The 14,879-nt window shown below is 43.5% G+C and overlaps 1 protein-coding gene across 1 annotated transcript in view; it reads right to left on the minus strand.

The window, feature by feature from the left end:
* LOC135810453 (uncharacterized) overlaps positions 1-14,718 on the minus strand; it is a gene marked incomplete at its 5' end in the record, with an annotated part of 60,845 nt that extends 46,127 nt beyond the window's left edge. The window contains 18 exons of the mRNA XM_065323946.1: positions 967-1,212; positions 1,663-1,767; positions 2,047-2,253; positions 3,115-3,312; positions 4,306-4,486; positions 4,947-5,363; positions 6,144-6,425; positions 7,210-7,319; positions 7,849-7,992; positions 9,834-10,343; positions 10,476-10,589; positions 11,834-11,947; positions 12,069-12,182; positions 12,674-12,787; positions 12,905-13,018; positions 13,456-13,566; positions 13,952-14,074; positions 14,586-14,718. Of these exons, the coding sequence (XP_065180018.1) occupies positions 967-1,212; positions 1,663-1,767; positions 2,047-2,253; positions 3,115-3,312; positions 4,306-4,486; positions 4,947-5,363; positions 6,144-6,425; positions 7,210-7,319; positions 7,849-7,992; positions 9,834-10,343; positions 10,476-10,589; positions 11,834-11,947; positions 12,069-12,182; positions 12,674-12,787; positions 12,905-13,018; positions 13,456-13,566; positions 13,952-14,074; positions 14,586-14,718 (3,337 nt within the window). The remainder of the gene's footprint in view (positions 1-966; positions 1,213-1,662; positions 1,768-2,046; positions 2,254-3,114; positions 3,313-4,305; positions 4,487-4,946; positions 5,364-6,143; positions 6,426-7,209; positions 7,320-7,848; positions 7,993-9,833; positions 10,344-10,475; positions 10,590-11,833; positions 11,948-12,068; positions 12,183-12,673; positions 12,788-12,904; positions 13,019-13,455; positions 13,567-13,951; positions 14,075-14,585) is intronic.
* Between the last annotated feature and the right edge of the window lie 161 nt (positions 14,719-14,879).

Raw genomic sequence — 14,879 nt, forward strand, 5'->3', positions numbered from 1 at the left:
CATTTTACAGACTATAGAGGGAGCAGCATGTGGAGTCTTCAAACCTTTTTCAAAGTAATAAAAGGAAGAAGAACAGCTTTTTAGCCTGTAGTGTGATTGCATTATTATAAAAAAAAGAAGAGAACATACGGAAGATTCATCAAGTTGCAGGGGGACGCATCTCAAGAATGAGGAAAGAAAAACATGATCACATATTTTCATAGAAGAAGCCACCCTGACCCACACTACCAAAACCTCACTTCCATTGTCTTCCGTGTATGGCACGGAACATTTGTTGGTATTGCCATTTTCAGTGGATGGTGATGTGGCCGGTGTGACTTCTTTTGCAGCTTGAAAACAATGAGGATGCTGGGGGATGCTTACTGTAACCCGGAATCCTTCGCGGTTTTCGTGATGGGTGTGAAATTGTAAAAGTAAGGGAGTGTGAAACGTAGAACTGTAATAACGAAATGAGGAAATTGATTTCAATTACAAGCATCTCCAGGTGAAAATGTGCCTGTGCTCGCAAATCGCAAACTAAAGCCGGCGCAAACGTTTCCCGGCTTACAGTATGCTTTTTTTGCTGTACTTGTGTGGAATGTTGTGTTTTTCGTACTTTCAAGCGGCCATAAATACCACAAAATGTATCCCCATACAAATATTATTTCTGGGGACAACTTCGAACACTATCTTCGGAAGCATACAGTGGTCAGGGTTGAGTCAATTTTTCACCACGCAGAAATTGCAAGTCAGTGATGAAAGGCAGAAACACATACAAGTACTTTCATAGGAGCATTATTGTACTTTGAAATGTTGGTTCTGTCATTAGGCTCGGACGTTGCATTCAGCAACCACCAACCGCGATCATCCATACATGTTGATGCCATTTCTCATTCTTTTATCAAGTTTTGTAACTTTTGTTCCATTTTTGTCTCCGAGAAAATTTCAATACAGAGGGCTGTTTACGGGCAGGTGCCATGAACTTACCAATGAGACTACTGACAGTATCAAAGTGTGTCTTGAAGTCGAGTGTTGCCTGGCCAAAGCCTTCTTGAGCAGTGGCAGCAACATCCAACAAGCACTGCTGATTCCCATTGCAGAAGGTTGGTTGCACTGCACTTTTAGGAATCTGATCTCCAATAAAAACAGGGGGTGGAATATCAGGATGAGGGTTGAATGTTGCATAAGTTCCAGACCCATATGTGAAAGGACTGTCCGTATTATTAAGGTGATCTGTAGGCACAGGCAAAGTTGACCAGGCATATATACACCAGTGAGCAGTAGAGCCTACTCAGCCTGCACATGTTAAAAAGAGTGCTTGAACAATGCACTATTCAAATGGGAACATTGCAGCTCAGACATAATAGTGAAACTGTGCCTCATTTGGTCAAGTTGGATAGAGCAAATGAGAAAGTACCCTATGATAGCATGCCTTGTTGAATTGTTAATTTCAGCTTCATTATCACATGAGCAATTCCTTGCAGAACAATGACACTGGGGTCTTCAAACTGTAAACGAATAATATCACCTACAAGTAGCTGATAATATGAGTTATTGTGATGAGTAAACATGCAACGGTCTCAGCAAACCAAAAAAAAAAAAAATGGACGGATACGACATATGAGCATTGCTAAGAGCAAAGTGATGACCACAGCCAGCAGTACCAAAACGTGACCCACTTACACAGTGCATAAGCTGTCCTGAATACAGCAGTTTTGTTTCCGGTAGAGGAAAGATCATTCTCGATGTTCAAGAGGCCGGAAATTTGCGAAATCTGATTCCGGTAAACTGAAGAAAAAAACATTGACAGTTGCTTTGCGGATGGTAGTTCAAACACAGTAGTAATGAACACGTGTAAAACAAATCAGATAACGTTCAGATCCCTCTCTAGCTCGCTCCCGACCCCCCCCCCCCCCACACACACACACCAGCATGGACAGTTGAAGGGTTGACATTATTCTTCCACTTACAAAGACATGAGGCTATGGCATATTCTGATGTTCCATACAAAGATCAGGATGGGCTTGTGTGTGCTTAGAAAAAGGCAAAAAGTATCAGTAACCATACCTTGTAAGTCTACATTGAGGGCAACACCAGCTTGCACATTGACAGCGGCTGCTATGCTGCCAACCGAAACCAATGCAATGTTGGGCTGTCTGAAGCTCAGATATTGAACATTTCCACTAGCAACATCGTTGGTGATATCCGAACCACTCTGACTGATGATAATGCTGCCGGTGGAACTTAAGTACATTTCATAGGGTGAATTTTTCCCTGAAAGAAAAAAACGAGTTTCAAAGGCAATCACACTCCAACACAGGTATATTCTTAAAAAGGCTTCAGGAATTTCATCAGATTAAGGATTTAAACACGCTGCAATATTTCACATTTCCTCAAGCATTTTTATTGCCTTCTCTTCAGGTGGATACAGGCAAGTATGTAAGTAGGGCTCAGTTGCTTTTAAATGTTTTTGGAGGCTGTCTACATTCACACAAGAAAGCCAAACCTATGCACACAGAAACAGAACACAGTCATGCCCAGGCAGGATATCTACACATCGTTAGTTCAGTTCATTCATTGTCTAGTTTTGTCACAATACATATCATGCTGATCACACCTCTTCACATGTACATCGCTAGTGACTGATTGTAGACTGCAGAATTCGCTATGTTTCAATGTGTGGGTGAGAATCATTACGTTATCAATTATTCTGTGTTTGTGTATCATCACTGATCTACCAACTGCTGCTTATGTCACCTGTATTGTGCTGGTTAGTTTCTTCTATCTGAAGAGGAAGCAATGAAAGTGCTTGTGTAAATGTGAAGGAGAGAAAAATACTCAGTAATATACCCATCAGGTGCTCCTATAACATCAGTCATGCACAATAGTACTAGTAGAAGCCAGTTATGCTGCACACACGTTGAACTCCAAGCAAATGCAAGCTAAGTTGACATGAGAAAGCACAAGCAAACTGGAAAGACAATACAACAAAAAGAGAAAGTAAAAGCACTACAAACAAGCAACGTACCAAAAATAATGCACACCGGGTGCGTACAACAGCTAAGGCGCATTCAAAGAAACAACATCACGGTCACATTACACAAATATGCACAAAGAACAGAATCGACTCTTTACCAATCTCAAAGGCCAGTCTTGTTGCTGATGTGGCACCGTATGTATTGGGAGGATTAACTTGATAACGAGCTGATACTCTAAATCTCAATTTATTGGCCATGAGGGCACTAGTTGATGCCAGAATAAATTCGCCGGTAGCATGAAACTCATATGTAAAGTTCCTGATGGTGGACACATGTGGATCACCAAAAGATGTTGCTGGACAAGAAACAAAAGAATGGAGAATTAAGAACTCAGATGGTGAGCCAAGGAAAAATTGTAACATGGAAAAACATGGGCACAAGTTATGCGATCGAGTCCACCAACTAAATCAGATTTTTGAACAGTCAATCGTGCACAATCTACTAGTAGCACAAAACTGACAAGGAGTACTGAGACATTCCAAGGCATGAAAGTCAGCTTGAGCATTGCTCGATAGCACTAACCAACGGCCTTCCAACTACGTTTCCTATCATGTTTATTCTTGACAGCGCTTGAAATCTTGACAGGTGTAGTGAGTCCACGCCGACTCCACACTCAAAATAACCTGTGTTCATTTGTTCAGCTGTAGTATCGAAAGATTCCTTTCAGGAATCAGGACCATGAAAAATCAGCCAAAATTCAAGAAGGAGCTTCACGAGCAACATTTGATTTCCTACAGCACGGTCGCTAGTTACGGGTCAACAATCGTCTTTGGGACAAGAAAAGGCGGTCGCTGGTCGCGTTCAGCAGGTAGTTGCTAGTCACAGTGCATTTTGAATGTGAGACCGTCCGTGCCTGGCGAAGTGGTCGGTAGTACCAGGCTGGTTGCTAGTGATGGTGGTCTTTAGTTACAGGTTTTACTGTATGCGAATGGTCTTAACTACGCACGTATGCAGTGGGAATAGTAATGGCCTGGCCTACATCAGGATCAAGTAGGTAAGCCACTTATGAACATGCGCGTGAAATATGCCAGTTGCTAAATGAAGTAGCACACTTACTGTAAGAGGTGAATCTCTAATGGGGCACAACGTCTACGTTTTAACGAGAAAAAATCCATCACTAACTCAAGAAACGTTACATGCATGTTATTCCTTCTCTGCTAGAGAAACAGAAGACAGGTGTGTGATGGCATGATGGCAGGGTCGTTAAACTTTGTGCTCGCCAAGTGGGAAATTTTTGCAAATCGTTTAACTTTAGACTCGTCACACTTTCAACTCCTACGGTACTCACCTGAAAAAACTTGAGTCTCAGTGCTATACGGAGCAGGGCGAAGAGAATAAAAATAGGACAAAAAGTACTGAGAATTGGTTTGAATACAGGCAAGCAAAGCTGTCTCATCCATGTCAGACAGCTGGACATATGCTCGTCCATGAGAGGCTGTACTTAGGTACTCCCTCTCGTAGCAGCACACCTGTAGCAAGGTGTATACAGGCAAGAGAAACAGAAGAAACAGAATACAAAGTGTGAGAAACTAGATAACTGTGCCAATGTATCACAAGGAGATCCTAAACATCTCAAGGCAAGCTTTTCCAGCAGGTCGCATCTAGATACACAGAGACCAAAAATTTCCAGCACTTGCACAAATATCCTTTTTTTTAAACACCCTGAAATCAAACAAATCAACCAGACAAAATTGAAGAAACTTCGAGTCTTGCTTTTGGAATAAGACTTAGTGGAAGGCTGTCGCCATTTGTCAAGTGGGAGTAAAACAACCTTTTTGGTGTTGATGAGCAGTTTGCAATCATATGAAATAAGCAACAGAGCTTGAAATACTGCGCGCAGCTGGAAGGAAACCAGATCTAGTAGACTGGGATTACGGTCATGTCTTGCCAGAACTCAAACTGAATATGCTGAAAATGTTCAGAACTTACAGTTGAAACGTTGGCAACACCAGCTAAGGGCACCGGGGTGCTGCGATAGCAAATTTGCTTTGTCACTGAGGTATAAGAAGAAAATGCTTCTTGAACTTTGATGCTGGTTTCTGACTGTGGGCATACTGGGTATACATCGGAGTTGACATTCAACGAACTGAACGCTGGTGTTGCCCTGCACTTTACTTGGTTGAGTAAATTTGCACTACAGCCAGGTGTAAGTTTGTAGATTAATCTGCTTGACGGGTTATCTATGTCACTGGCATTGTGGAGGCCAGACAGAGGGTGGAACTGGCCTCTTGCACCAATTACAGCTGGACTGAGTTCTCCACTCCACTGAATGCCACCAACAGGGTAATTGAAGATTGCAAATGATTGACAGGTATCACTTGCAACTACTGCTTGGAATGTGTTCACCTGTAATGGAAAAACCAGAGAAATGAACAAGTTGTAAGTACCTGTATACAGGATCAGTCGTGTGTGTGTGTGCCAGCTAGTTCGGTTGGTGGGTACACGTATGCCTGATTGCGTTGGGTCTGCTGCCAACGGGCTTGGCTGCTTGAAGGTGTAATGTTGTACCTGCCACCTTTGTTGGTTCCAGGGTTCATATACTTTCTATTTGAAGTATACATACCTGTTAACCATGGACTGCTTCTAGCTAGATTAACTCTTGTGTAATCTATGGTGCTTGTGAAGCTTATATCAGATCCACTCTGATTTGGCCACCCACACTAGTAGCAAGTATTAAATTCACTGGGTGCAGGGGTAACTGCAGTTGGACCCCTGGACGGATACCCTGATGCCGTCAATCCTTTTTCTTCACCTTGTCCTCACCCACTTACTGAGGTGCGGTGAGCCCATAAGTGGGATCATTTTCAAGTCCACCCAGAGTTTTGGAGATTTCAGGGGGTGTTGGCCGTTGGGCGGTTCAATAGCCAATTGAATCATCTTTTCAAGATTCCTTTTGAGTCTCTCTCCCCTCTCCCGGGGAGACCTACGTGACCAGTTTTGGCAGTGAGCAAAAAAGTACAAGTATGTGTGTGTGTGTGTGTGTGTGTGTGTGTGTGTGTGTGTGTGTGTGTGTGTGTGTGTGTGTTTGTGTGGGGGGGGGGGGGGGGGGGGCTAAGCATGTACATATTGACTGATAACTGCACGAAATTGACAGTAATAAGTCTACTAACGACGCACAGTACCCACCTGCTTATAGTTGGATGACTGGCGAATAACACTCCAAGTCACAATCAGAGCTTCTGTAGCAGCAAATGTCTGAGATGGCTTCTGGATGCTGTTGATGTCTTTGTTTATTGCCTCAAGGGTTGTGTCATCAGCAAGTTTTGTGGAAATAGTACCATCACAGTTTGATCCTGCACCATCTGGAGTCCAGAATGGAGCCACAATTGTTGAAGCGTCTGATACATACAGCGGCAAGTTGTCTTTTCCAGGAAATGGTTTGAAAGACAAAAATCCATCTCGTGAGACCTGTTAATAACACAACAAAGTTCGGATTTATTATAATATTGTATCTTTATCAACATGTCCCTACAAGAAGCAGAACAGGTAGGCAGTGATCGGAAAGTTTGGCTGGATATTGCAAACAGATGTACTGACTCTGCATGAAATTTGATTTTGATTTTACTGGATCTCAACTTTCCCATGTCCCCTGGATCTGTCCAGCTAGCCCCTACTTCTAGCTACTAGCAATTGTACGTCAGATTCGAATGTTTCACCTAACTTCTTCCTGCTGACAGATGCGTTAACCCCATATGTTTCATTTTTCATCATGGGAACTGTGTTTATATTTATTTTTATTTTTTATTGTTTGTGTCTTTCCCTCAAAATTGAAGAGACAGGATATACAGGCGTTTGCATTCTTCAGTGACAAGTGCTCTCATCTTGCACTCGTACTACAGAATCCACATGCATCAAGTTTCCATAATCCATTTTTTCCATTTTCCAAAATCGTCTTGCCATGCAAAATGCGACGGACGGGGGAACCCCCGACTTCATCCCTGACAAGTGTGCCTTATGAACCCTCTAATACTGACTGCATTTTCGTTGAATGGTATAAAAATAAAAATAAACGACAAATGAGTGTGGGGGGGGGGGGCACTTTTTTACAGGAGGGCACTTAATCAGAGTAGGAGGGCACTGCGCCCCCTACCCTCCTTTGGCTAGAACCCTGGTACTTGCAGTTGCCATAGCCATTACAAAACGATAGCACCTAGTGCCAAAAACGGCTAGCTACTTTTCTCTTTCAACTAACCGTAACATTGGTGTGTGCCTCATACGATTGTCCAAAGTAGAATGGTTGGCTTAAAGATACATGAAGACCAAGATCAGCACCACCAGAAGCATAAAGGCCTGGTGCCAGGTCTGCATAGTAAAAGAAAGAAACAGCAGAGATGAAGGAACTACTCCCACATGCATCAAGGAAAGTAATGCCGTGCAGTGGAGGTGACCCAGTCAGAACATATTGGCAAAGAAAAGAAGAAGGTTGGCCACCAATTTGGTTCAAAACTATAGAGCAGGCCAACAATGGCCCATAACACTGGATTAGGCAATGGCCCATAATATCCACAGGACATAATGTACCAGGCAAGAGGCTATATGTTTGGTAGGGGCCCTCCACATTTGCTGACAGACATAGCGATGGACTAAGCATGCCGAATTCACATTCCCAGGCGGAGCTGCATTGTTGTTGTAGTACGCTATTTTGTGTACGTCGTGTGTACGTCATGTTGATGCATGCGCGTGTTGCTGTGGTGTGAAAAGCAGTCTTCGTCTTCAGTTTGTCATGTCTAGTTGTGTTTTGTCGTCGTGTCAATAAACAGTCTTCTAAATGTAGTTATCGTCGTTGTGAATGCATATGCTACTCGTAGCGGTTTAACACCTGTCAACTTACCAACACATCCAGATGTCTCGGAATAGTACTGGCTTGAGCTTGTGCATTGGTCACATCTTGAGCCAGTATAGCCAGTTTTACATGTACACTGTCCCGATGAGAAGCATGAGGTTCCGGTTGAACCATGTTTTGAACATTCGCATTCTAAATGCAAAAAGGCAGATATGAAAATTACAAATACGTAAGATTGGACGCATGAATGTTGTAAAAGACTTGTGCCTCTCTTCCAGTCAGCTCTTATCCTATCAAGCTTTGCAAGAGAAGAGCCCTGCAATAGAATGCTCATATCTTAAATGAAAAGGTCTTCGAATGTCTCAATGTCCTTGTCACACGGTTTTGTGCTTGTTGTCGCACTATCTGGCTGTATATTAGCAAGAGTACATAACTCCCAAGAGTGTGCAACTCCAGCTATGGGGTCTGCGACGGCAGAACTTCACATCACGTGATGAACCCGTACACATTATTTGCACTCTGTGCATGATAGATACAGGATTGTACGCAGCCCAGCTTTGGGTACAACTCTCTTGTGTCCACTTTGCACTGTTTGCCAGCATAACCTTTTGAACCATGTCACGTGATGTGAAGTTTTGCCGTCGCAGCACAGCATAGAGGTTGTGCAGGCAGTTCCACAGGGTTATGTACTCTTGATATATGGGAGGTTTTGCTCTACGGAATTACGTATGAAAATAACGTAGGAAGTGCATGTAATTTTCATACGAAGAAATCAGAGCTGCTGGGTTTCGCTCTACGTGATTTCTCCACGATTGCTAAACATGCCTTGTTGCTTTGGAGACGCGTTGGCTGCATGCGCCCACTGCATGCACCACGAACCGAATCCGCGTTTCCCATTTTATTTTGCACGTGGTGTACGGTGTGTTCACCTTGCGTTTCGCGCGGCTTAAACTTTGCCATGGATAAATCCGGAAAATGCGAAACATATTTCAAAAAGTCCTACGGAGGACCCAACGTAGGAAAGAGCTTTCCTACGGAAATCCGTAGAGAGATTTACGTATGAAAGTTGCCCTCGCTCCCCGGCGCGTACCACATACGGATTTTCATACGTAATTACGTAGAGCGAAACCTCCCTATTATCACGTTACCTTGGTGGACTGTTAGTCATAACTACAGTAAAACCTTTAACTAAAGACCACCGTGACTAGCGACCAGCCTGGGCACGGACGGTCTCACATTCATATTTAGTTGTGCGGTGCAAACCTCTAACTAAGGACCACCTGCCACTAAAGACCGCTTTCTCTGGCCCCAAGGGGTGGTCGTTAGTCACAGGTTTTACTGTAGTAACTTGTAGGTCCTTTTATCTTTAAATAGCTGATTTTTTCTTCATCAACCGCCACTCCAGCACCTTAATATTGCTGATTATTGCAAAACATTGTTTCCAACTGTGCAGCAGTCGAATCCGTCCTGGATTTCTCTGTCTCACTTCACTATAATGGTGGTGGTCAACAAATCACACAACATGAAGTGCTCAAGCATGCGACAAAGTAAGTTGATATTTCTCGAATGTTGACTGATGAACACGAACAGTCCCTTTCAATGCGGTAATTTTTTGAATACTTAGAACAAAATACTTGCATGGACAAACCCACTCCCAAGACATTGCAACTCTGAACGAGTTTTATAAATACTGGTTCCGCTTTGAAGTAAAAAGAACAGGTTCAGATCTTCAGTATCGTCTCTTCTGGAGTGTTAGCTGCACGAATAAAAAACTCACAATCGCCCCTGCGCCTTTGACTCCGTGAATCGACCAGCGTATGAGTAAGGAGTCATTCAACTACTTTTCGTGCACTGCAATTGATCACTGTACTAGCGCAAGCATCTTCGCGTTGTCAGTTCTGAGTGAAGGACAAACTAGGAATCCTTTGCAAGAACTTCAGTCGTGCATCTCATCTTAGCCTACATTTCGAAGCTCTCGCATTAGGGTAAGAAAACAGAGAGTGAGGATTGCAAAGTTCCGAAAGATTACTTACCCTGGCAACGCTGGGCTGAGTTGATGTTGAGGCATGTGGTAGAAGAAGGAAGAAACGAGCCTGATTGACAACTGTCACACTGACGGCCAGTGCTTAGTCTCTTGCAACTACATTGCCCTGTTGCCCTATCACATGTATCACTCAATGATCCACTGCTATCACATGAGCACAGGGAGCAACCTCCATTGTCAGCATAGTATCCTCGATTGCAGCTGCTACAGGTTAGGCCAGAATAAGCAGCTGTGCAGCTACATTCACCTGAAGTTGAGTTGCACATGCCAAGAGTACGACCAGCTTGGCATGGACATAAGGTGCATGTACTGAAATCACTGAACTTTGCTGTATAATACCCACTGGCACACTGATTGCAGTCATCTCCTTGAACATTGGATTTGCATGTGCAAGTGCCCGTGGTCACTGAGCAGCTTGTTGTACCTCTTGCATCGCAGGAGCAGGTGACACAATTTACGTTGTCTGAAGCTCTCTTGTGAAGTGCTGGGCACGGCCGAACTGAAGAACAACAAGCGAAACCAAGTATCCAGGTCAAAGGCTGACAATATATTCCACTTCGCATGGCAACAATGAGGTAAGTAAAACAAGGCTAGGGCATACTGAAATGTTACTCCAGGAAGTACCACTTACGGTTCTGACAGTTAGTGCCTTCATAGTTTCTGTTGCAGTTGCAAGAATATGAGTTTACATTGTCAATACAGGTTCCACCATTCTGGCATGGTGAGCTTGAGCATTCATCAATATCTTAGAAGAGATAGGAAACAGAATGTGGTGGTGTGATGTATTGGAAACAGAATACCTTTTACTTCGAAGTACAAAAAAACAGAAAAGTAGCCTAGCCATGACACAGATTTTCAACTACAAAGTTTGAATAAACACTGCACAGCTGTGAACATAGTAAAAAATAAATTAAAAAACCTAGGCTCCCCATCCTGCCTAAGCAAGCACTCAGAACTTGTTTCAAAGTGTCGACACGAAAACGAGTTCCTATAGATATACATACCAGTACATTATAAATACAGTGAAACCTGTCCTAGGGGACCGCTCAAGGGACCTCCAAAATGTGGTCGCTATGTACAGGTGGTCTCCTTATCCAGGGTCTTTTGACTGGAAGTAACATCCCTTGATCCTGCTACCAGCTACTTAACAATCAGCTCATGCGATAACATTGCACTACACTGACCGACGATACTCATCAGTGTTCTACAACTAACTGGCTATCAGCTCTAGCACATCTTGGATGCGCACTCCAACAGCCTTCCAACTTGGAAGATTCTAAGTCATTATGACATAGGAGGGGAAGGCGCGAGCTGACGGCTGACGGTACGTATATGTAGTGGCGGAGCGACCTAATACGAGTATACATGATATACAGCCGAGAATAACGTAGTCGAAAGCTACACAAGATGAGTTAAACTCATTTCCACATGTTACATGTATTGTACAGACAATTATTTGCAAAAAGGTTTCGAACATTCAGGGAGAAGACATTACTTCCATGGCACATTGGCAGAACGAACAAGGCAGACTCAAACATCCCAAGATTCTGCAGCCGTTGCATTGCCAGTGTTGGGGTGGCAGCTCCGTTACTGAGGCCGTACATGTCGTCGATCTCGGCTAGCCGCCGCCAACTAGCCAGCGCAACCTCGGCAACGCGCTCGCATCAGCTCCATGCCCGCGTTGACGGAGCTCGTACCAACAACCCGAACAGCTGCAAGTTGCGACTCCACAGTGACACTGGCCGTCCGTGCGCTCTCATCCCTCGCTCCATTCCCTTCTTCACTTCATTTGCTAAAAACTGTTCACTATCCCCTGCTCACTCTCCCCCGAAGGAGAGCGCGGAGAAACGTTACTTCTCCAAACAAGCAACACACAGCTTCAGTAGATGAGCAAAAGAGAGACTTGTCACTGGTTTAATATGATGATTCCACGCTTAATATGCATACCGGTATGGGTTTCCATTTGCATTTGTACAAACTAGGACTTACCATTTTCACAGTTGAGCCCAGTGTAGCCAACAACACATGCACAGGTGTATAGATTCACTCCTTGGGTACAGCTGGCACCATTCTGGCAGGGATTGCTGGCACATTCATCAATGTCTGTGATAGCAGTAGAGGAATTTAAATAGGAGTTGATATTAGCCAACAGCCAGAAGGGTAAGCAGCAGCTTTCACCCTGTTTATCAACTCATCAATAGATCTGATTTCCCTCTTAACTTACCAACCGAACAGTTCCTTCCAGTGTAACCGGGGTTACATGCACATGAGTAGTTTGCGACTCCATCAGAGCATGTGCCACCATTCCCACAGGGGTTTGGTGCACATTCATTTATGTCTAGGGATGAGAAGAGCACAATAGGGATAAGCTTGGTGGAAGACAGTTACATAATATTATGTTAGAATATACACTGTATATAGAAGGGAACACAAATGCCTAGGCCCTACCACACTGCATAAAAAAGCCAACCAACGATCAAAATAAATTTAGTGAAAAAGGGAAAAGAGGATGAAGGAAGTGCTATATCTGGAAGCTGTTTCAAGTTCTTCATTTCAAAGTATTAGTAGCTACAATGTAGTGTGCAGAATGAACCTGTTCAGGGGACAGAATTATGGGGAAACTGGATCATGACAAGTACTGTGCTCGTACTTGGGACAATGTGTTGGTGAGATTTGATATTGTATCTGGAGGCAATTGTTGATTCCTCTCACAACGTATGAGAGCAGAAAAGACAGGGTGCTCTTTAAATCTCTCCCATGTCAAATGGACGCTGCAGTGTACTTGCATCAAACATTCCACACAAGTGAAACACAATCTAGGTGTCTTACTTATGTCACACGTAGTGCCTTGATAGCCCGTTGCACAAGTGCAACTGTAGCTGTTCACACGGTCTGCACAAGTGGCACCGTTCAGACAAGGTGATGTCGAACATTCATCAATATCTGCACACGGAAGGAACGGCATTGAAGCAAATGTGGTATATCGGTCTAACCCACTGAATTGGCAATGTAATATTCTTACTTCATAAGACAAATGATTAGATACAGCGTGAAACTAACCAGTCTGGCAGAATGTTGAGGTGTATCCCGGCAAGCAAGTACAAGTATACTGATTGATGCCATCCTGACATGTCGCACCGTTTTGACAAAGCGAGTTTGCACATTCATCAATATCTAGTGAGGAAATAAAGGCAATGAATCAGTCAAAAGCAGGGCACGTATCGCTGGAGATACGCCAAGGCTAAACTGAACCACATCGCAACCGGTCAACATGGAGGCCACCGGCCCAGGGAGGACTTGATCCCAGAAAAAATGCTAGATTTTGATATTCCATTATTCCGAACATATACCATCTGTCTGCTGGTGTGTCCCAAAGAGATTTGACTGTACGTGTAATCACAATCATAATTGCTTCAGCTTATCCAGTAATTTTAAGGTATGGTAGAATTCTCAGGGTGAAACCTCATGCAAATAAGCCCCAACACAGCCCTAAAGTGGCATGTGTGGCTGCTCGATCCCAGAATGAAACAACTGGTGCTCGATCACTGACGTGACTTCTAGGTCTTAAGTACAACTGTAGAAAGCAAAAGAGCTACGCAACAAAGACCTACTTGTTTGACATTCCGTCCCAGCGAATCCAGGATGACATCTACACTGGTACAGGTCAACCAGATTGTGACAAGTCCCATTTTGGCAGGGGTTACTGCTGCATTCATCAATGTCTGAGCAACATTTCACAGACAGCACACACAGGAACATCAATTAAAAACACTAGTGATTTTACAGCAATCATTTTACGGCAATAAGTCAAACAAAGAACAAATACAAACAAATGATGATCTGAATGCAGATAGATAGTATTAGATACTGAGTGAAAGTGACCACTATACAGTTATTGGCAGGAAATCACTGCTAGAACTCCTCATCAAATACATAAGGAGTAATGGACACCAGGAGCTACTTGTATGCTGGTCAAAGGCCCATTTTTGGGCATGGCTGAATTATACTTGGAGATGTAAGCCTAGTTTCGACCCAAACCAGGTTTAACACAAGCGCAAGCACTGGGCTCGATTATTTCTGATTGGACTGTAGCTTCAAGACACTCACCTTGACAGTTGGTACCATTTCCAGTATAGCCAGGATTGCATGCACATGCATAGGAGCCATCATTGTTGCTACACGCTGCATTAACTGAGCATGCGTGTGTCTTAAGGGCACATTCATCGTCATCTGCAGTGCATAACGCAGTACATAGTGATTGTGGACCGATTGGGGTAAGAGTACAGTTGAATAAAACTCCCCACAAACAAATAATGCTAAATTTCATGCAACTAATAAATAGGACTGCATTAACTAAACATGTACGCGTCTCAAGGATACATCATTCATAGTCATCTGCACACTGCTTAACAGGTTTTAGGTGTTTAGGTGTATTTTGAACTTTACTTGATCTACCACCAGCCGTGTGATGTGCATCATCATGAACTTCTTGGACTACGAGGGGAGTCACTGGGTGATTCCGCGGTGTATGTATGACAAAGCGTCAAGATGGCAGGTTTTTTGACAACTACCTCCTTTTCTTAGAACTCCACAGGGTTCCTATGCATATCTGCTGTACAGTATGATGTCCATAAGCAGCATGAGGCAGTAGTCACAATCAACTAGTATGAGCAGGGAGTGCTAATCACATAGAACAAGTAAAGAAACATTGATTGGAAAGGAAATAAATATGGCAACTCACCAGCGCATGTAGTCGTTGAATAATTCGTTGGTTGCCCATTGTCCTGACAGAGAACATGGTCAGATCCTTGCAGAGTGTAGCCAATCTGGCATGAAAAGTTCAGTCGCTGGTTATATGTGAATGTTCCAGGAAAAAAAAAAACTGTTCACTATCCCCTGCTCACTCTCCCCCGAAGGAGAGCGCGGAGAAACGTTACTTCTCCAAACAAGCAACACACAGCTTCAGTAGATGAGCAAAAGAGAGACTTGTCACTGGTTTAATATGATGATTCCACGCTTAATATGCATACCGGTA

This window comes from Sycon ciliatum, chromosome 2 (assembly GCF_964019385.1).
Source record: "Sycon ciliatum chromosome 2, ocSycCili1.1, whole genome shotgun sequence".
NCBI classification, from domain to species: domain Eukaryota; kingdom Metazoa; phylum Porifera; class Calcarea; order Leucosolenida; family Sycettidae; genus Sycon; species Sycon ciliatum.